Genomic DNA, 21,753 nt, shown 5'->3' with positions numbered 1-21,753 from the left:
GCTGGGGAGTGGGACTAACAGCGTAGCTCCATGGAGAGCCAGCATGGCCTCAATGGGCTGAATGACCTCCTTCTGTGCCATAAATAACTCTATGACTATACTCACTGGGCTACTATACCCCATCTGCCCAAATTGCACAACATCATAGACTTCTATATAGTGCACTACATCATTACTTAAACTAAAATACCCGAGCTGTAAGTGGTGACAATATTGAAACCACTTCTCATTTTCTAGAGTATTGCACCACAATTCCCAATCTGCATGGAACCGAGTAGTGAGTTTTCTGTCATACAGCCTGTTTAAGAACGGGGCCCAACTCCTAAATATGTTCAAGACTGAGATTGATAAATTTTTGGACACAAAGGGATATGGGGATTGGGCGGGAAAGTGAAATTGAGTTAGAAGATCAGTCATTATTGAATGACAGAGCAGGCTTGAGGAGCCTTATGGCCCACTCATGCTTCTATTACTTATGTTCTAGGCTAATTAAAAATGGATAAGCCAAAATGGATAAATGCTCTTTGCAGGAGTTGCTGCAGTACTTTTGGTTCTTGTAACTAATGGAGATTTGGAGAAGAAACCTTTTTAGTTTTTTGTCTTGAATTTTACCCTCTTGCAGATAGAAGATGGTCAGTGCACTGTATGAGGAGCTGTTCGCCCTTAGTTTAATGTCAATCACGTTCATAAAACCCTGCACTGCTTAAGTGGAAGTATTAATTGCCACTGTTGCTCAGTGTATTGTGAATATAAGTCAAAAGTCTTCATAATGACTTCCTCATGCCGGAAAGAGATGTGATAAAAATGGGCAGGAGCTTTGAAATAGCATGACCTAAAAACCATGTAATCTCCAGGGAGAGGCGAGAAACTAGATTTTGAAAAAACCCAGGCCAATTTTGGGGGGAAAACAAGCTGGGAATTTTTTTTTCTTCTATGGGATGTGGGCAACGCTAGCATTTGTTGCCTATCCCTAATTTCTCTTAACAAATGAGTGACCTGTTCAGCCATTTTAGAGGGCAGATAAGAGTCAACCTCATTGCTGAGAGTCTGGAGTCACATGTAGGCCAGACCAGGTAATGATGACAGTAGTTTCCTTCCCTAAAGGACATTAGTGAACTGGATGTATTTTTATGACAATCGATGATATTTTCATGGCACCATTACTGATTTCAATTCCAGATTTTATTAATTAATTGAATTTAAATTCCACCAGCAGCCATGGTGGGATTTGAACCTGTTCCCCCAGGCATTATTCTGGACTTCTGGATTGCTAGTTCAGTAACATTACCACTGTGCCACCATCTCCCTAATCCATCTAGGCAGTTGAAACTTCCCTCTCATTTCCATTATTTTTTCCCTTTTTCCCCATTTAAAAACTCTCAAATTTGAAAATAATTTTTTTTTTTACTTGAAAACTAAAGAATACAGAGAATTACATAGAATTTTGCAGCACAGGAACAGGCCTTTCAGCCCAAATGGTTCATGCCTGTGTTTATGCTCCACACAAGCCTCCTCCCAACCTACTTCATGTCACCCTATCAGCATAACCTTCTGTTAGCTCTATCAAAGAACTGGCATCAGATCAATGGGCCAAATGGCCTCCTTTTGTCCTTTATCATTCTATGATTTTATTCCTTTCTGCCTCAAGTGCTTATCTAGTTTCCCCTTAAATGCTTCTATGCTATTCACCTCAACTACTCCTAGAGGTAGCGAGTTCCACATTGTAACCTCTCCCTGGGTGAAACTTTATTAACGACTATCTGATAGTTTATAATTTTGGGTTTCTTGAAATTCCATGACTTTTTGACATTTGGCTCTCTGCGTCTTACAGATGTGCACAGAGGCAACATCTGGGGTGTTGTGTCTTCCCTCCAATTCACGCTTAAAAATAAACACACAGATCGACCAGTCATATAATGATTTTACGTTAAGTCAGAAGAGTGAAGTGGTTGGCTTAACGTTTTTATAAAAATGTTTTAATATAATTGTTGGGACTGCAAGTGCTACCTCGTGTCCTACCAATTTGTTACACTCCTCTTGAGATAATGGGCTGGATTTTACGTTGGGTGGACGGTAGCCGGCCTCTGATGGAAAAGTCGGTGGCGAACCCGCTTCCGCCTTGCCTGGGGATCCGTCCCGCATTTTACGGGTCCCCAAGCTTTAAGTGTTCTGAGGTGGGACTTCCATCCATTTGAGGGAGGAAGTCCCGCCTCTTTGAGCTTCTGGCCAATCAGCGGGCCGGCAGCTCTTAGTCCCAGCAGGATCTCTGGGAGCGGTGGCCACTGCTGGGACTGCAGCCCAGCCGACCACAGAGGAAGACATGAAGCCAGGATTTGGGCTTGTTGGGGTGGCGTAAAATTCCAGCCAATGTTAGTGTTGCTGACACAGGAGTGACCCAAAGTGCCTCCTGATTAACTCCTCAAGTCTCGGGATCCACCCATGTTGGTCAATGAAAAAGCTGTGCAGATTTCTGTTGTTTTTGTGTCTGACCCTGCCTTGCAAGTGCTGAGAAAGATTACTGTGTGAATCTGGAGCAGCAGCATGAACAGGCTGATTAAGTGGTCAATTTGGGAAAACTTGAATTCAACTTAAAAATAAATCAGGAAATAAAAAAGCTGGAGCCAGTAAAAAGTGACTATCAAATTGTCAGATTGTCAATTACAAACCCAACTGGTTCACTAATGTTCTTTTTAGGCAAAGAAATCTGCCGTTCTTACCTGGTCTGGCCTTTGTGACTCCAGTCCCATGTCAACATGGTCGACTCTTAGCTGCCCTCTGAAGTGGGTTAGCAAACCCCTTGGTTGTATCAAATTGTTCAATTTCCACTTTCTTGGGATAACTACTGATGTGTAATTTCCCTCATCCTGATAATGAATATTTCAAAAAAAACTAAATATATCCTGATTTTATAATCTTTCGTGTAATGTATGTTTACCATTTAATAAGGGGAAACATCTTTTTGGATGTATTGATGGCTCTGGGGTGAGGTTAAAATCTTATAGCACATTCAGCCCATCATGCCTGTGCCAGCCCTTTGAAAAAGCTGTCCAATTTAGTCCCACGCCCCAGCTTTTTCCCCATAACCCTGCAAATTAATCCTCTTCCAATACATGCCCAATTGAGTTTTGAAAGTTTCTATGGAATCTGATTCCACCACCCTTTTAGGTAGTGTGTCCCAGATCTTAACTACCCTCTGTGTGAAAGTATTTCTCCTCATTTCCTCTCGAATGCTTTTACCAATTATTTTAAATCTATGACCTCTGGTTACTGATTCACTTTCCAGAGGAAACAGTTTCTCTCTACTTGCTCTATCAAAATCCCTCATAATTTTCAATACCTTTATTAGGTCTCTGCTTAACCCTCTCTGATCTAAGGAGAACAATCCCAGCTTCTCCAGTCACTCCACATAACTGATGTCCCTCATCCCTGGTATCATCCTGGTAAACATTCTCTGCACTCTCTCCAGGGCTTATTTCATTTTGGGATTTTTTTGAGGTGCAATTGCAAGATTGCTTCATGGTCTTTTAAAAAAAAAAAATTGACCGCTGAGTTTTGCCAATTATTGTGACAGGAACTGGTCAAGCTCTTGCACAGGGCTCTCGAAGCTGCACAGCAGGAGAAGAGGGCCTGCAACTCCTACCTCTCGGCTGATGAGTCCACCCGGCTGGAGCTGGTGCGGCACAAGGTGAGGCAGATCAGGGACCTGGACAACCGGGTCTGCGTGCTGGAAAAGGAAAAGCAAGAGCTAGAGCAGAGCCTGAGGCTGCAGAGTGACCTCGTCGAGGAGCTCAAGCAACATGCCCAGTTGCTGATGGAGAAAAACCACGCCAAACAGGAAGTCATCCTGAAACTCTCTGAACAGATGGCAAACGAAAGTACCTCCCTACCAGAAGCTTGTGATAAAGTCATCGCTGAGATGATGAGCAAACTGGAGGAGAAGATTGTACATTTGAAGGTAATTGGGTATAGCTGACTAATGGTGACAACACAAACTTGCATTTATATATTGGAACAGGAGACCATTTAGTCCCTTGAGCCTGTTCCACCATTCAATGAGATCATGGCTGACCTGTGACCTAACTCTATATACCCCGCCTTTCCCCCATATCCCTTAATACCTTTCATTAACAATTTATCGATCTCAGATTTAAAAGTAACAATTGATCTAGCATCAATTGCAGTTTGCAGAAGCAAGTTCCAAACTTCTACCACCCTTAGCGTGTATCCTAACTTCGCTTCTGAAAGGCTTGGCCCTAATTTTCAGACTATTTAACATGGTGAAATGTGCCAAGGCGCTTCATAGGAGTGATTATCCAATGAAATGTGATACCGAGACATGTAAAGAGATGTTAGGACAGGTGACCAAAAGTGTAGTCAAAGAGGTAGATTTTAAGGAGCGTCTTTCAAGGAGGAAAGAGAGGCGGAGAGGTTTAGGTAGAGAATTCCAGAGCTTATGGCCCAGGCAGCTGAAGGCACGGACGGCAATGGTGGGGCAACTAATGAATGTGTGCATGTACTTTCAGTGCATCCAGAAAAAATGTGACTCAGATAATTTGATGCATCAAGCAAACTCGGTAGTGTCCATGGCTACACTCCTCCTTATCTCTGGCATCTTGTCCAGCCCTCCGAGGATTCTGAACTCCTCCAATTCTGGCCTCCTGTGCAACCCTGATTTCAAATGTACACCGATTCCATCCATGGCCTTGCCTCATCCTATCTCTAACCACCTTCAGCCCTCAGAGATCCCTTCTGCATCCCCAATTTTAATCTTTCATTGGCAGCTCTACCTTCAGCTGCCTAGGCCCTAAGCTCTGGAATTCCCTCCCTAAACCTCTCCTCACTTTCCTCCTTTAAGATGTTCCTTAAAGCCTATACATCCTACACCAAGCTTTTGGCCATCTGCCCATATATCGTCTTTTGCGGCTTGGTGTTAAATTTAGTTTGATGATGCCCCTGTGAAGCACTTTGGGACATTTTTATTATGTTAAAGGCGCTATATAAATACAAGTAGTTGTTGTTTGCCCAATGAGAGCCAGCAGTGCAAATGGGGACTTCGCTCTATCACATGTCCCATATCACCTGGCTTTATTGAGAGTAGATTAAGTTTAGTTTGAAGGTTGCTGTGGATTTGAGGAGAAAACCACAGGAGCACATTAAAACTTAAAGTAGGGCCAGAGTTGAAGTATTTGTATCGATGCTTATGCTGATGGCTGGTGTTTTTGGTGGAAAAAATTACAGCCAGATTTCTTCAAATTCACATTTTTTTTTTAGAAGAAATTACTAAAAAGTTACTTTGAAGTCATCTGTTTCAAATACTTTTTTGACAGGATGGTCAAGAAGCTTACAAAACCCAAAACAAGTTCTTAAACTCTGAGATCTACCAGATGACCAAGCTTTGGCAGGACGCCACTGATCGTGAGAAGACTCTAGCTATGAAGGTATGGGGTGGGTGAGTGGTTGTGTGGTGCTGGTGACAGTACACATTGTAACTGGAACTCCATCCCTAACAGCGCTGTGGATGTACCTTCACCACACTGACTGCAATGGCTCAAGAAGGCAGCTCACCACCACTTTCTCAAGGGACCATTAGGAATGGACAAATAATATTGGGCTTGCCTGTAACACCCGCATCCCCAGAATGAATAAAGCATTTGAGCTGGGATATTTTCCATACGAGCCTCCTCCCTCCCTACAGTGGCACAGTGGTTAGCACCGCAGCCTCACAGCGCCAGTGACCTGGGTTCAATTCTGGGTACTGCCTGTGTGGAGTTTGCAAGTTCTCCCTGTGTCTGCGTGGGTTTCCTCCGGGTGCTCCGGTTTCCTCCCACAGCCAAAAGACTTGCAGGTTGATAGGTAAATTGGCCATTATAAATTGTCACTAGTATAGGTAGGTGGTAGGGAAATATAGGGACAGGTGGGGATGTGATAGGAATATGGGATTAGTGTAGGAGTATAAATGGGTGGTTAATGGTCGGCACAGACTCGGTGGGCCGAAGGGCCTGTTTCAGTGCTGTATCTCTAAATATAAAAAAAAAATCTAAAATCTACTTCATCTCATCTGATCAGTATATCCATCTACTCCTTTCTCCCTATGTGTTTATCCAGCTTCTCCTTAAATGCATCTACGCAATTCTCCTCAACCACTCCATGAGGTAACAAGCTCCATATCCTCACCACTCTCTGGATAAGGAGGTTGCTCCTGAATTTCTTATTGGATTTATTGGGGACTAACTTATATAGAAGACCTCTTAGTTTTAGATTCTCCCACTTGGAAAGATGCATTGAGTGAAGTTCTCTTGAGAGCAGTGCCAGGACCTCTTCGGATTTCTGATCCATTTAAAAGACATGTGTTGAGCAGTGCATTACAGTTGATGATAAAACTGGTGATGAGGGTGGGGTGGGGTGGGGGTCAATTTCAGTCTAAACAAAATGATGGATAAAGCGGGCCAAGATTTGCTATCAGGGAGAGGTGTGGGAGATGAAATCCAACACAGGTAAATGTACTAAAATAAAAGCAAAATACTGCAGATGCTGCAAATCTGAAATAAACAGAAAATGCTGGAAATACTCAGCAGGTCAGGCAGCATCTGTGAAGACAGAAGCAGAGCTAACGTTTCAGGGCTGTGACCTTTCATCAGAACTGGCAGAGTTTAGAAATGAATTAGGTTTTAAGCAAGTGAAGTGGTGGGTGGGGGGGGGGGGGGAAGGGAACAAAAGGGAAGGTGTTTGATCGGGCAGAGGGCAGGAGAGATATCATGGAACAAAGGCAAAGGGAGTGTTAATGGTGGTTTGAAAGACAAAGCATTAGTCCAGAGAGAATGTTAATGGCAGAATAATGAATAGCTTTTCCCAAAAGCACAACATTAGAAAACAAGTTTAAGGTAGGCAGATAGTAAAAACAAAATAAAATTTAAAAAAAACGTTAAAAGGCCAGTCATGCTCTGAAATTGTTGAACTCCGTGTTGAGTCCAGAAGGCTGTGGAGAGTCTCATCGAAAGATGAGGTGCTGTTCCTCAAGCTTGCGTTGATGTTCACTGAAACATTGCAGCAGGCCAAGGAGAGAAATGTGGGAATGAGAGCAGGGGGGTGAGTTGAAATGGCAAGCAACCAGAAGCTTGGGGTCATGCTTTTAGACTGAGCGGAGGTGTTCCGCAAAGTGATCACCCAATCTGCGTTTGGTCTCCCCACTGTTGTCTTCACCTGGCTGAACTTGTTCTCACATTGAGCAACTTCTCCTTCAACTCCACTCACTTCCTTCAAATAAAAGGTGTTGCTATGGGTACCCACATGAGTCCTAGTTATGCCTGTCTTTTTGTGGGATATGTCGAACATTCCTTGTTCCAGTCCTACTCAGGCCCCCTCCCCCAACTCTTTTACCTGTATATTGATGATTGTATTGGTGCCGTTTCCTGCTCTCGCCCTGAACTGGAAAACGTCATCAAGTTTGCTTCTAATTTCCACCCTTCTGTCACTTTTACCTGGTCTATTTCCAACACTTCCCTTCCTCGACTTCTCTGTCTCCATCTCTGGGGATATACTGTCCACTAATATTCATTAAAAGTCCATCGACTCCCACGACTACCTTTACTACACTCCCTCACACCCTGTTTCCTGTAAGGACTCCATCCCATTCTCCCAGTTTCTCCGTCTCCGACACATCTGTTCTGATGCTACCTTCTACAACAGCGCTTCTGACATGTCTTCCTTTTTTCCTCAACCAAGGATTTCTCCCCACTGTGGTTGACAGGGTCCGCAACCGTGTCCAGCCCATTTGCCGCACCTCTACCTTCCCCCCCCCCCCCCCTCCCTCCCTCCCAGAACAGGGACAGGATTCCCCTTGTTTTCACTTTCCACCCCATCAGCCTCCACAACCAAAGGATCATCCTCTGCCATTTCCTCCACCTCCAGCGTGATGCCACAACCAAACATATCTCCCCCTCCCTTCCCCAGTCAGCATTCCGAAGGGATTGTTCCCTCGGTGACACCCTGATCCACTCCTCCATTACCCTCAACACCTTGTCCCTTTCCCACAGCACCTTCCCATGCAATCGCAGGAGGTGTAATACTTTACCTCCTCTCTCCTCACATCCAAGGCCCCAAACTCTCCTTCCAGGTGAAGCAGCAATTTACTTGTACCTCCTTCAATTTAGGACACAGTATTCACAGCTCACAATTTGGTCGCCTCTACATTGGGGAGACCAAACGCAGATTGGGCGACTGCTTTGCAGAACACCTCCGCTCAGTCTGAAAGCATGACCCTGAGCTTCCGGTTGCTTGCCATTTCAATTCACCCTGCTCTCATGTCCACATTTCTGTCCTTGGCCTGCTGCAGTGTTCCAGTGAATATCAACGTAAGCTCGAGGAGCAGCGTCTGATCTTTCGATTAGGCACTCTACAGCCTTGCGGACTGAACATTGAGTTCAATAATTTCAGAGCATGACTGGCTGTTTATTTATTTATTTTTTTTACCTTGTGCCTGCCTTAAACTTGGTTTTTCATGTTGTGCTTTTGGACAGAGCTGCTCATTATTCAGCCATTAACACTCTCTCTGGACTACTGCTTTGACTTTCACCACAACCATTAACACTCCCTTTGCCTTTGTCCCATGACCTCTCTCCCACCCTCTGCCCTATCACACACCTTCCCATTTGTTTTCTTCCCACCTCCAACCCCCCCCCCCCCTTCACTTATTTAAAACCTTAATACATTTCTAACTGTTGCCAGTTCTGATGAAAGGTCACAAACCTGAAACGTTAACTCTGCCTCTCTCTCCACAGATGCTGCCTGACCTGCTGAATATTTCCAGCATTTTCTGTTTTTATTACAAATAAATGTACAATGGGGACAGGGGTGGAAATTCTTACCCAAGACCTCTCAGTGAATCATCAAATCTGTTTGTGAAATAATGTTCAGTTACTTTCTGGGAAATTTATAGATTAAATCCCAACTCCTTCTGAAGCCACTGATCCAAATTTTTCTTGTAACCGGTGTTTGTGTTGATCCCTGTTCTATGAGCCGCAGATTATAAAGACAGGGTCTGAGATGGAACTGTATTAAATGGATGGAGCATGTGTGATGTTTCCACCTGGTGGAGAGTTGTAGAAATTCCTCCATTGCATCGTGCATATTGAAAATTCATGCTGATCTCACAATCAAAAGAGTTGCTTCTGCCGCAGGTTCTTCAGAATATCTAGGAACCTCGTATTTTATTTTTTAAGTCAGATCTCTTTTTCTCACCCCTTCACCCGCTACTTCCCTATTATTTGTGAAGTTAATCAAAGGAATTTCTGATGCAGTGGCATGTCTGTGCCAGCTCTTTGACTGAGCTATTCAATTAGCCCCACCCCCATGCTCTTGTCCCTATAACCCTACAAATTTTCTCTCAATTATTTTATACAATTTCCCTTTTGAAAGTTACTATTGGATCTGCTTCTACTGCCCTTTCAGACAGTGCATTCCAGATCATCATAACTTGCTGTGTAGAAAGAAAATTCTCCAAATCTTCCATTTGATTCTTTTACCAGTTATCATAAAATCTGTCTCCTCCGGTTACCATGCCTCCTTCCAGTGGAAATATTTCTCCCCATCACTCTATTGAAACCCTTCCTCTCTAGGATTTTTATTTAATTCCAGGACTAAATTTTTAGTCACTGCATGGACTAAATCTGTCAAATTTAAATGTGCAAGCTACTTTTGAATTCTGTTTTTGATTTTTAGAACCTTTTCCTTTTCTTGCTCCAGTGTGCTTATTTGGAGGCCAAGTACTGCCAGATCGAGAGTAAATATCTGATAATCTTGCACAAGCTTCAAGACAACAACAGCAACCAAGAGGAGACACACCAGGAAATGGTCAAGCAGCTTATTGCTGACCAGTTGAGATGGGAGATTAAAGCTGAACCTGTCAATGAATTTGGCAGAGTTTGCAAGTGAGTAGAGAACAAGACATTGCATCTCCAATTTGGAAAAAATCTCTCGTTCTTTGGCTTGAAGTTTTGAAGAACATCGATGTTACCTTGGCTGCTGTGGTGGCCTTGAGGGTGAAGTCACTGCTTGGAATAATCAGTCCCAGTCCAATGGTGGTGAATATTCCTTCTGCTTGCCTTCGCTCCTTGAAACCCTTGGATCAGAATTTCCAAAGGGATTTTGCCAATCGCCTGTCGTAACTTGAGTTATAGCACCTCCAAGGCAGAAGTCAGGAGTGTGATGGAATACTCTGCACTTGCCTGGATGGGTGCAGCTCCAACAACACTCAAGAAGCTGAACACTAGCCAGGAAAATGCAGCCCACTTGATTGGCACCCCATTCACAAACATTCACTCCCTTCACCACCGACGCACAGTGGCAGCAGTGTACCATTTACAAGCTGCACTGCAGCAAATTGCCAAGGCTCCTTCCACAACACCACCCAAACCTGCATGTGGGAACATCACCACCTGCAAGTTCCCTTCCAAGTCACGCACCATCCTGACTTGGAACTATATCGCCGTTCTTTCATTGTCATTGGGTCAAATCCTGGAACTCCCTCCCTAACAGCACTGTGGGTGTACCTACCCCACGTGGACTGCAGTGGTTCAAGAAGGCAGCTCACCACCACCTTCCCAAGGGCAATTAGTGATGGGTAATAAATGCTGGCTTTGCTGCCGATGCCCACATCCCAGGAATGAATAAAAAAAGTAATTGAAAATCTGGGTAAATTCCGTTTATGCCATTTCTCCAGGATTTCTGCCATGTTCCTGCCAAAGATATAGTGTGAGAACTTTGCCAAGGAAAAATGGGGAAAGGGAAAAGTGTGCATTTATTTGAAAAGAAGCTGAGGGGACGAGACAGAGACTGGTTGCTGATTTGAAACATATTTCTTGAGTTACCATTGAACCATTTTCTCTTTCACTTCAAAGTGTCTCTGCAGTTTAACACTTAAAATTCAGAGAAAAATAGTAATTGAAGAGAAAAGGATTTGCCTATCCATAGCATCTTTCACTATCTTAGGATGTCCCAAAATGCTTTACAGCCAATGAAGTACTTTTGAAGTGTAGTCACTGTTGTAATATAGGAAACGTGGCATCCAAATTGTACACAGCAAGATCCCACAAACAGCAATACGATAATGACCAGATAATCTGTTTTAGTGATGTTGATCGAGGGATAAATATTGGCTAAGACACCAGGGAGAACTCCCCTGCTCTTCAAAATAGTTCCATGGGATCTTTTATGTCCATCTGACGGGGCCTTAGTTTAACATGTTATCCGAAAGACGGCACCTCCGACAATGCAGCACTCCCTCAGTATTGCACTGGGAGTGTCAGCCTGGATTTTTGTGCTCAAGTCTCTGACATGGGACTTGAACCCATGTCCTTCTGATTCTGAAGTGAGAGAGTGCCTGAACAATGTCTGGCAACTTAGTATGTTACCTGATCTGAAAAAATGTTTTAATTTTACCTTTTGTTTCATTTAACCATTTGCAATTACATTCAGCAGTAAGCTCTGTTTCTTTCTCCCTATTCCAGTGAGTATGATGAATATGGCTTCAAGACAGTGTCTTCCCCAGTGCAGGATAAAAATCTCTTGGCTAGAATCCAGGCACTTCAACGAAAATCCAACCTGATTGCCTGTCGGGAAGGTCAGGAAAGAGCCATCCTGGTGAAATGGGCAAACCATCTATCAGGCAGGACCTATGGGGAACTTGTGCCGACTCCAGAGTTAAAGAACCTGATCCGGAATGGCATCCCCAAGGAACACCGGAGGCACGTTTGGAAGTGGTGCACGGATCGACGGGTTCGGCACATAAGGGAGCGATACGGTAGCAAACGTTACCAGGAGCTGCTGAAGCTTTGTAAGAATAAACAGCAAGCAGCGTCCAAGCAGATTGAACTGGACCTCCACCGGACACTGACCGATAACAGGCTCTTCACCTCCCCGACCTCCAAGATGGTTCAGAAGCTACGTCGGGTGTTACTGGCATACTCGTGGCAAAACCCTGATATTGGGTACTGCCAAGGACTGAACAGGTATTTTTGTCTCTTAGCTTTGCTTTTATATGGACACAGACAGACAGAGAGATACAGGGCTGGATTTTGTTCTCCCCCAGGCGTCAGGTTCCGTGGTGGAAGGGCCTGAAGATGGCTCTGGATGAGGCCCGTCACGGACCTTGACGCCGATCCTCCTGGCAGTGGCGAGGCTCCTTGGCGGCCCTCCTGCCGCTGGGCGATGGAACCACATATTAAGTATTCAAATGAATAAAATTGATCAATTTAAATAGACCTATCTGCGATCTTGAGGGCCAGCCGCGATCTTTGGCAGGGCAGTCGGCACTCCTGTGCCTTCAGATCCCTGCCCGGGGAAATGAGGCTCCACGCTGGTGGGGAGGGGGGAGTGGGGAGGAGGTAAGTTTATTAGTGCAGTGGGGGAACGGGGTCAAATACACGTAATGGGTATAGGGGATGGTGGGAAGGGTTGAACCTTAAACTTTGTGCAGCTGCAAAAGGTAAGTGTTTTTCAGGGGGAAGGGCCAATAGCTATTATAATTGATATTTGGAGTGGGAAAGGGGCATTAGAAATTTATTTCTTTAATTTTGGGGGTTAGGACTTTAAAAATTTAAATTGGGCAGCAGGGCTGGCTGCCCTTTAAAAATGGTGCCAGTGCCTGTGCACAGGCAGCTGAAGCCATGGCCGGGGATGGGCAGCCCACCCCCTCCAGATGATTGGGGGAGAGCTGGCTACCCCGGCTATTTAACTGAGCCGCCGAGCTTGAGATCTTGGCAGCTCTTTGGCATCGTGGCTGAGATCGGCGGTGGGCTCTTAAAATCCAGCCCACCGACACATGTCATGTTACTGGACTAGTAATCCAGAGACCAGGACTAATGATCAGGAAACATGGGCTGGAATTTTACACCCTCCCAAACAGGTGGGCTGGTGGTGGGGTGGGGTGTAATATTGAGTGGGAGGTTGGGAGGTCAGGTGCTGTTCCCGATACCCTCCCACCCCCGCTGCAATTTTACGTAGGGTGGCAGCGGCAAGAAACAGCCCCAGGCCAATCTAGGCCCTCGAGTGGCCAATTAACTGGCACTTGAGGGCCTCTGCCCGCTGCCACGGGTATTTTACCCTTGGCGACCGGACGGCACAAGCCTCAAAAAGCCCGCCTGGTAAAACCAGCGGCCTTCTTGCGGGCTGGTGGAAGGACCCTCCTGATTGGGCATCCTGTGCACCATGGAGGGCCGCTCCCTAAGCCCCAACTGCCCCCAATGCACAACACTCCCCCTGACCGCGCACTCCCCCTGACCCCCCCCCCCCCCCCCACAACTGACCCCAACTTGCCTCGCCGGAGCCTGACCGATTGTCTCCAGTGAGAGCCCAAAAACTTACTGTAGTTTCAGGGCCATCCTTCTTCTTGCTGTGTTGAATGGGTGTAGTCCCAGTGGCGCTGCTGGGACTAAGAGCTTCCGGCCCACTGATTGGCCATCAGCTCTAGTAGGCAGGACTTACTGCCTCAAGGAGGTGGAAGTCCTGCTGAAGACTAATTACAGGTGTAGGGAGTGAAAATTCCCGGTCTGGCTCCCCAGGCCTGGCGGAGGCAGGCTCACCACCGACTTTTCAGTCAGTGGATGGGGCCTCCTGCCCAACAAAAAATTCCAGCCATGAGTTCAAATCCCACCCACAGCAGCTGGGGAATTCAGATTCAGTTAATTAAATAAGATCTGGAATAAAAAGCTATTATCAGTAATGGTGACCATGAAACTACCGGATTGTCAGAAAAACCCATCTGGTTCACTGATGTCGTTAGGGAAGGAAATCTGCTGTCCTTGCCTCATTTGGCCTACATGTGACTCCAGACCCACAGCAATATGCTGGACTCTTAAACTCCCTCTGAAATGGCCTAGCAAGCCTCTCAGTTGTCAAGAAGGCAGCTTACCACCATCTTCTCAAGGGCAATTAGGGATGGGCAATAAATGGCAGCCTGGCCGGTGATACCCACATCCTGAGAATGAATGAATAAAAAAAAATTCCTAAACCAGTTCCTCTGTCTCGAGCTTTGCCCATTAATAAGTAACATGTGAATAAAGTTCTAAACGTTAACTCCACATTCCTATCAACCGTCCCTTCCTCTCACAATCTACAGATTTTTAAAACCCATCTAAGGCAGTCTTGAACTATGAACATAGGAACAGGAGGCTATTCAGCCCCTTGAGCCTGTTCTACCATTCAGTTAGATCATGACTAATCTATAGCTTAACTCCATCTACCACCTTGGTTCCATAATTCTTAATACTTTTACCCAACAAAAATCTATGAATCTCCCTTTTGAAATTTTTAATGGCTGCATTTGCTGACAACGCAACCACTAGGTGGCGCTGTACTAGCACATGCACAAATGCAGCCTCATCCACCTGAACGTCGGTGTCTACGACGTTCAGGCTGCTGCCAGGATTAAAGATGGCGCTGCTCAATTTATCACAGAAAAACTACTTCAACCCATGGCAGCACACAATGGACATGTTTGAGAAACGGAGAACATTGTGCTGCTTAAAGTCTCATCAGAAGGACAGCACCTCTGACAGTGCTGCAACCCTCTGTGGTTCTGTGAGGTTTCAGTGCCATCCTGCTCTCTGGCTGCTCACCCCCCACCCCCCCTGCCCCCAAATCCCGCTCTCCGGCTGCTCACTCCCCGCTTCCCCCTGCCCCCCCATTCCTCCAGACACTAGCTCTAGGTTGCGCCGCTTCCCTCCTCTTGACCACTCGCTCCTACATCGCCCCGTCACCCCTCGTGGCCCACTTTGCTTCTTCGGACAGAGCAAATTGCCAAGAGGAGGGAAGCAGCGCGGCGTGCAGCCTAGAGCTAGCATCTGGAGCAATGGAGGTGGGGGGAAGAGGGGAGTGAGTGGCCAGAGAGCCTGGGGGTGGGGGGAGCGAGCGGCCAGAGAGCTGGGGGGTGGGGGGGGCGGTGTTTTCTGCACATGTGCCGGTTAGTCCTGGCAAGGCAAGACGTAGGCTGCACATGCACAGTATCTCAGAGCGCGGCAACAGATCGTTTGCACATGTGTGCATCTTGGAGCGCTCTGATGACGTCAGCGGGCCACTGATTTATCAGGAGTCACTTTGATTTTTAATTGACCCCCAGCCTCAACAGCTTTTTGGGGTAGAGATTTCCACTACCCCTTTGTGTGAAGAAGTGTTTCCCAACATCAGTTCCTTGGATTCCAAATTCCTGCAACACAGTACTGACTGTGTGGGGAGTATAGTGCTGAATTAGAACCTAATGTTTGCTAGTTGGATCATTCAAGACTCCAGAGGCAGAAAAAAATTTAACTGTAGTGTGGGAAATGTTCTGGAACTGAGAGTTAACTCTCAAACACACAAGGCAATCCTTGTACCTGTGCAAAACTCAAGAGCCCAGATCTTGCTGGAGTGGGACAACTCGCGATGAGCCCTGTTAGTTAGACCGTCTCCACCACCCTTGCATCTCAGAAAATGTTTGCACCATAACTTGCTGGGAGTGTGAGCTGATGGGGGCACAGTGAGGGCAACAGGGCATCTGGGACTTCAGTGAATGACGGAACCAACAGTCTATCTCAAACAGTGAGATTGAAGGGATTGAGAAAAAAAGCACAGGAATGAGGGAGAAAGAAATGGGGTGAATTAGCATCAAATCAGGTACAGAAAGAGAAATAGAGAAAGAAAAGCTGGACTGAGAGAGAAAGGAAAAGTAAGAAATTTGAAATTAAAAATTAGACATTTTAAAAATCTCTAACAACCATTGATTACATGTGGAAATGACACTGAACTGTTTAAATTGTTCCTTGCTTGGCAGTTCATTAACAGTTATCACACTGTTAAGTTCGAACCCTAACTTTCTGTGGTGAGTTTAATGGGCAATTGATGTACGAATCCAGCAAGTTCTTAAAAAATGAGGGGTCAAAGGCGAGATGCTGTTTGTGCGAAGCAAGCAGCATAGCAGAGTAAATCAACAAATAAGTTCTGGAGATTCACAGCTCACAGTGTGTCTCTTCATCCCCTGAATCTGCTGGCTGATTTAATTGTTAAGAACGGTCTCTGTCATCGACACATCATTATTCTCCCTGTGTCTGCGTGGGTTTCCTCCGGGTGCTCCAGTTTCCTCCCACAGCCAAAAGACTTGCAGGTTGATAGGTAAATTGGCCATTATAAGTTGCCCCTAGTATAGGTAGGGGAATATAGGGACAGGTGAGGATATGGTAGGAATATGGGATTAGTGTAGGATTAGTATAAATGGGTCGGCACAGACTCGGTGGGCTGAAGGGCCTGTTTCAGTGCTGTATCTCTAAATCTGAATCTAAAAAGTCTATTGTTCCCACCCAAATACTGCTCCCCGCTTTAGAAAACCAGGCTTGTGGTGCCCAGTTTTAAAATGGGGTGGTCACTGGGCAACCTGTCTTAAAGCTCAGTGGGATGTCGGGATAAAATCAGAGCAGAAGTGTCATCTATCTTTACAAGCTCCCGGCACCTAACTGTGCATGAAAAATTCTTCTTTAAATATAATTGTGAAATCTTTCTCTTTCCCCACCCCCACCTTCACAGTATTTCCTGTTATTGTCTGTTGATCGACTCACAGTCCTTCATGGCTGGCTTAGAAAAGTACATTCTGCAGGCCTGTTTAGACAGCTCCTCATCTGTTATTCCAGCATGGAGCGTGTTTTATCAAAACCCAACCATTTGTATGATTTAATTCCCTGTTTACAATTGTCACTGCATTGCAGCATTAATAAAGGTGAGGGCACTGGCAGATTCATAGGTTTTTTTTCTCGGCAAGCTGCCAGCAGGCTACTTCAGACTGTGAGCAATCAGGAAGTTGTGCTCGCCACTCGAGGCCAAACCACTAGAGTTTGGTTCCCACCCCAGCACCTTTGCATTGGTGCAGTTGCTTGGGAGTGAAGCCAGCAAGCGGGATCAGTGTCCTCGCCTTCAGTCAGCCTATGGGAGAGAAATAAGGAGAAGATTGGCCGATGCAATGAGTTGAAGGAATCCTTTGTGCCATCAGACAGGGCTTTGGTTTAATGTCTTATCTGTAAGACGGCACCTCTGACAGTGCAGCACTCCCTCAGCACTCCCTCAGTACTGCACCAGGTGTGTCAGCTGGATTATGTGCTCAAGTCTCTCGAGTGGAACTTGAGCCCATGACCTTTTGACACTGAGACTAGAGTGCTACCCACTGACCCACAGCTGATACCTGATGCTACAATTGATGCAGCATGCCTTGTGTTGGAAGTAGCGGGGAGGTGCCAGAATGGTTGGTTATGCAGTGACTCCTGCCGGGAGGTGAGTGTGCGTGAACTTTAGGCAAGGACAGGATCAGGATTTGGTTGTGCTGGAATAACCTTCCAATCCTCAATGTCCGCACAGCCTCATAAAGAAAGGACTGCCTGAGCTGATGAGGGGATTACTCGTTCATGTCTTTGTTACCCCTCGACTCGACTATTCCAATGCTCCTCTGGCTGGCCTCCCATCTTCCACCCTCCATAAACATGAGCTTGTCTAAAGCTCTGCTGCTCCATCCTAACTCGTGCCATGTCATGTCTTGCTTGTCTATCACCTCTATGTTCACTGGCTCCTGGTCCGGAAACACCTCGATTTTTAAAATTTGCATTCCTTGTGTATAATTCCTCCGTGACCTTGTCCCACCCTATCTCTGTAATCTCCTCCACCCTTACAACCCTCCGAGATCTCTGCACCCCTCTACCCTCTTGAGCATCCCCAATTTTCCTTGATCCACCATTGGTGGCTGTGCTTTCAGCTGCTGAGGCCCTAAACTCTGGAATTCCCTCCCTAAACCTCTCCGCCTCTTTCCCTCTCTTTCTTCCTTTTAAGATGCTCCTCAAAACTTACCTCTTTGACCAAGCTTTTGTTCACCTCTCATAATATTACCTCATATGCCTCGCTGTCAAACGTTTGTGGATAATCACTCCTGTGAAGTGCTTTGAAACATTTCAGCTACATTAAAGGTGCTATATAAATGAAATTATTGCTGTTGTCCTGTTACTTGGGGTCCGTATGTCAACTGAAGTTCAAAACTTCAGGAGAAAAATAAAGGAATTACTGGGAGGAAGGAAACTGCTTATTCAGTAATATCAAAATGACTTTTACCAGGCTGGTGGCCATTGCACTGTTGATCCTGCGAGAGGAGGAAGATGCCTTCTGGTGTCTCGTGGCTATTATTGACTGCATTATGCCAGAGGATTACTACAGTAAGAACCTCACTGGCTCCCAGGTAAGAATCTGTCTCTCTCTTTGATCAATTAAATCTATTCTCCACATGTGTCAGAATATTTTGTGGCGGGGGTATAGCTTTAGGAAACATCTGTTAGGGACTGGAATAGAATTGCTTCATATATTAAGGAGAAAATATGAAGGTTCGGGTGGATTTAAACCTCTTCTCGGCTACCTGCTTTTCATGATGTTTAGTGAACGTTTATGGAGCTAATTACCAGTAGACTGAAAGTTAACACAGTTCAGCACCTTTAAAACGCAGCACCTTTTACCTACAAACGTACGAATTAGGAGCAGGAGTAGGCTGCTCGGCCCCTCGAGCCTGCTCTGCCATTCAGTATGATCATAGCCGATCTGATTGTAACCAACTCCACATTCCCTCCTACCCCTGATAACCTTGTGGGCATATTGGTGTCTGACGTTTGTGGAAATGCATAGTCATGTTTAAGTATCTAAACAAAGCTATTGAGAAATCCAAGCAGGTAGAATACTGTTTACCTGATATGGAGAGTGCACACTCTCTCAAAGGACACTTGTAAGGTTCTCTCTGTAAATGTGATGGAAAAAAGTTTTAAAAATGGGAGGTAATCTAGTCCGAGGTGAGTTTTTCAAGTGGTAGGTTGGATGAATGGGATACGATGCTTTCTGAAAAATCCACTTAGCCAAAATAAGCTAGCCTCCATTCTTTAAACTGGCTTCTTAATCTATCAATTCCTGGCTCTTGGGACAGAGATCACTTGGGTGTGGTGTCTCAGCAATAAGTTTTTGCCCATATGCAGTGCGCACAGTTTCTCCCTCGAAGGGAAACAGTCTATCCTTTCGCTTCATAGTGAGAGGATGTACTCTAACCGACACAGTTCATGTCCAGAATCCACCTAGAGTTTTTCTTTTGGGAATTCCTCACAGCTGATGCTCCTTCTGAGAGCTTGCATTCATTTTTTAAAAATCGACATTCCGCATTCCGCTATCGACACCAAATGTTCCCAGGTTGAGTGGAGCTTAGGTTAAACCCAAAGTAAAGCTTTTTGTATTGTGCCAGAACCCCAGTTTCTGAATGCAATGGAAAAGAAAGGTCGACATTTATATAGTGTTTCTCAAACATATCAAAGCAACTTGCATGTATTGAACCAAATTTTGAAGTGTTATAACTGTTCTGCAGGCAACAAAATCCTTTAGCATTAATGTAATATTTAACCAGACAGTTTTTCCTCAGCTAGACATTCAAAGGTGGTGCTGAATTTTGTGCTTGGCTTTGTGTGCACTATGTTGAGGCTTGAGCCTTAACCAGACTCACTTCATTCACAATTTTTATACTGAGAGGTTAGAACTATCAGGAAAGACTGAATAAGCTGGGGCTTTTTTCTCTTGAAAAGAGAAGGCTGAGGAGTGACCTAATAGAGGCCTTTTAAAATTATGGAGGGAATTGATAGGGTAGATATAGACATGTTTGTGGGTGGTGGGTGGAGTCCAAAACCAGGAACCATACATATGACTGTCACTAATCGATCCAATAGGGAATTCAGGAGAAAAATCTTTCCCCAGAGAGTGGTGAGAATGTGGAGTAATTGTGGTGAATAGCACAGATGCATTTAAGAGGAAGCTAAATTAATGCATGAGGGAGATAGGAATAGAAGAATATGCTGATAGGGTGAGATGAAGTGGGATGAGAGGAGGCTCCTGTCAAGCATAAACACTGGCATAGACCAGTTGGGCTGAATGGCCTTTTTCTGTGCTGTACAATTCAATGTAATTCTATGCTTTATTAGTCCATGCTGGACTTGTTACTTGTTTGTGTGTTCTATCCCTCTGTTGCCTGATTCCTGGAAGAAATTAATTTAAGTATAATGGTATATGAAAGGTAATAAAGCAGTGGTGAATAGCAGCTGACTATCTCCTCATTTTTCCGAAGATTGTAAATTGGAAAGAGGATAATGGTGATCTGTGAGCACTTCATTCTTTGCTTATCTTGTTACAGGTTGACCAGAGGGTGTTTAAGGATTTTTTGTCAGAGAAGCTGCCCAGGCTCATGTCTCATTTTGAACAGTACAACGTGGACCTCTCTTACGTCACATTTAACTGGTTTCTGGTTGTCTTTGTTGACAGCCTTCAGAGTAATATCCTCCTCAGGATTTGGGATGCATTCCTGTACGAGGGAACAAAGGTACCATTAAGATCTTGACATCAGACTATTCTGTTCTTCTCTTCCAAAGATAGTTAAAGTGTATGAATTTTAAACAGGGTTCCAAAAATCCAACAACTTGGGGTTAGAAAGAAGGTCAAGTAATTCTAAAGGAAAATAATGAATAGTGAGAATAGAGGAGGCGATGAGCTTCTTGACTGGAGATTGACATTAAAGTTAGCTGATTTGAACCAGACGGAACACTGCAAATATCCATTAGCTATGGGGAGGGACAGTTAGCCAGAACATCATAGAATGAGTGGTCTCTATTTAAAATGTGGACAATTGAATGAGAGTGAGAGCAACCTGGGCTGTGATAACGTTTGTGTGGTCAAACTGGCAGGATGGTTGGTAAAGAGAGGGGATGCAGATTAAGATTATTAAGATAATTGGCAAAAGAACCAGAGGTGACATGAGGACAATTTGTTTTAATGCAGCGAGCTATGATCTGGAATGCGCTGCCTGAAAGGGCAGTGGAAGCAGAATTAACAGTAACTTTCCAAAGGGAATTGTATAAATACTTGAAAAATAAATATTTGCATGGCTATCGGGAAAGGGTAGGGGTGGTGGGAGCTGTGGGACTAATTGGGGAGTTCATTCAACGAGCCAGCCTAGGCACGATGGGCCAAATGGCCTCCCTCTGTGCCATATGATTCTAGGATATCTGCAAGGTTCACAGGCTTCCTGCAGGCCATTGATGGATTCTTATAATAATGATATTCCCAAGGAATTGCCCATTGCACAAGGTTTAAAATGGAAATACAAGTTGGGTTTGGCAGTTGATAACTTTGAGTTTCTGTGGGGATGTAGAATGACTGACACTACAGCATGTTGCCTCTTGTGTTGCAGGTTATATTCCGCTATGCGCTAGCAATTTTCAAATACAATGAGGAAGAAATTCTGAAGCTTAATGATAACCTGGCAATTTATGAATACCTGAGATGTTTGACCAAAAACATTTCTGAGGGAAGGTAAGTTCCAACTCTGCTCAGAATTTGTCAAAGTAGTGGATAATTTAGAAAATAATTCTTAATGGCGTGGGTATTGCTCTCAGGAGGTATTTATAATCTAATGTTGCTATCATTGATTGGAAAGCATTATTAACATATACAAACAGTTAGTTGGGTTATCACAGAGAGCCAGGAGATCTGCAGGTTAAAGGTTGTCATCTCTAACAATGTAGTACTTCCCCAATGCTGATTTGTACGCTCAAGTACTGGAATGGGGCTTGAACCCACAATCTTCTGACTTCAATAGAAGAGTGATCAAGGATGCACACCATCCAATTTCTACAAAGGTGGACAGTAGGTCTATATCCCTCTATTCAGGAGTTATTCTTC

General features: G+C 44.9%; 1 protein-coding gene across 2 annotated transcripts in view; it reads left to right on the top strand.

Annotated features, from left to right (window-relative positions):
- Positions 1 to 21,753, top strand: part of tbc1d2 (TBC1 domain family, member 2) — a 78,047-nt gene that overhangs the window by 50,439 nt on the left and 5,855 nt on the right. For both annotated transcript variants that reach the window (XM_068030606.1, XM_068030605.1), the window contains 7 exons: positions 3,572 to 3,955; positions 5,328 to 5,438; positions 9,742 to 9,926; positions 11,505 to 12,005; positions 18,115 to 18,235; positions 20,210 to 20,395; positions 21,263 to 21,384. In XM_068030606.1, coding sequence (XP_067886707.1) covers positions 3,572 to 3,955; positions 5,328 to 5,438; positions 9,742 to 9,926; positions 11,505 to 12,005; positions 18,115 to 18,235; positions 20,210 to 20,395; positions 21,263 to 21,384 — 1,610 coding nt within the window. The remainder of the gene's footprint in view (positions 1 to 3,571; positions 3,956 to 5,327; positions 5,439 to 9,741; positions 9,927 to 11,504; positions 12,006 to 18,114; positions 18,236 to 20,209; positions 20,396 to 21,262; positions 21,385 to 21,753) is intronic.

Source organism: Heterodontus francisci, chromosome 4 (assembly GCF_036365525.1).
Source record: "Heterodontus francisci isolate sHetFra1 chromosome 4, sHetFra1.hap1, whole genome shotgun sequence".
Lineage (NCBI taxonomy): Eukaryota > Metazoa > Chordata > Chondrichthyes > Heterodontiformes > Heterodontidae > Heterodontus > Heterodontus francisci.
Note: the sequence above shows the minus strand (reverse complement) of the source record. Positions and strands in the feature narration are given on the sequence as shown.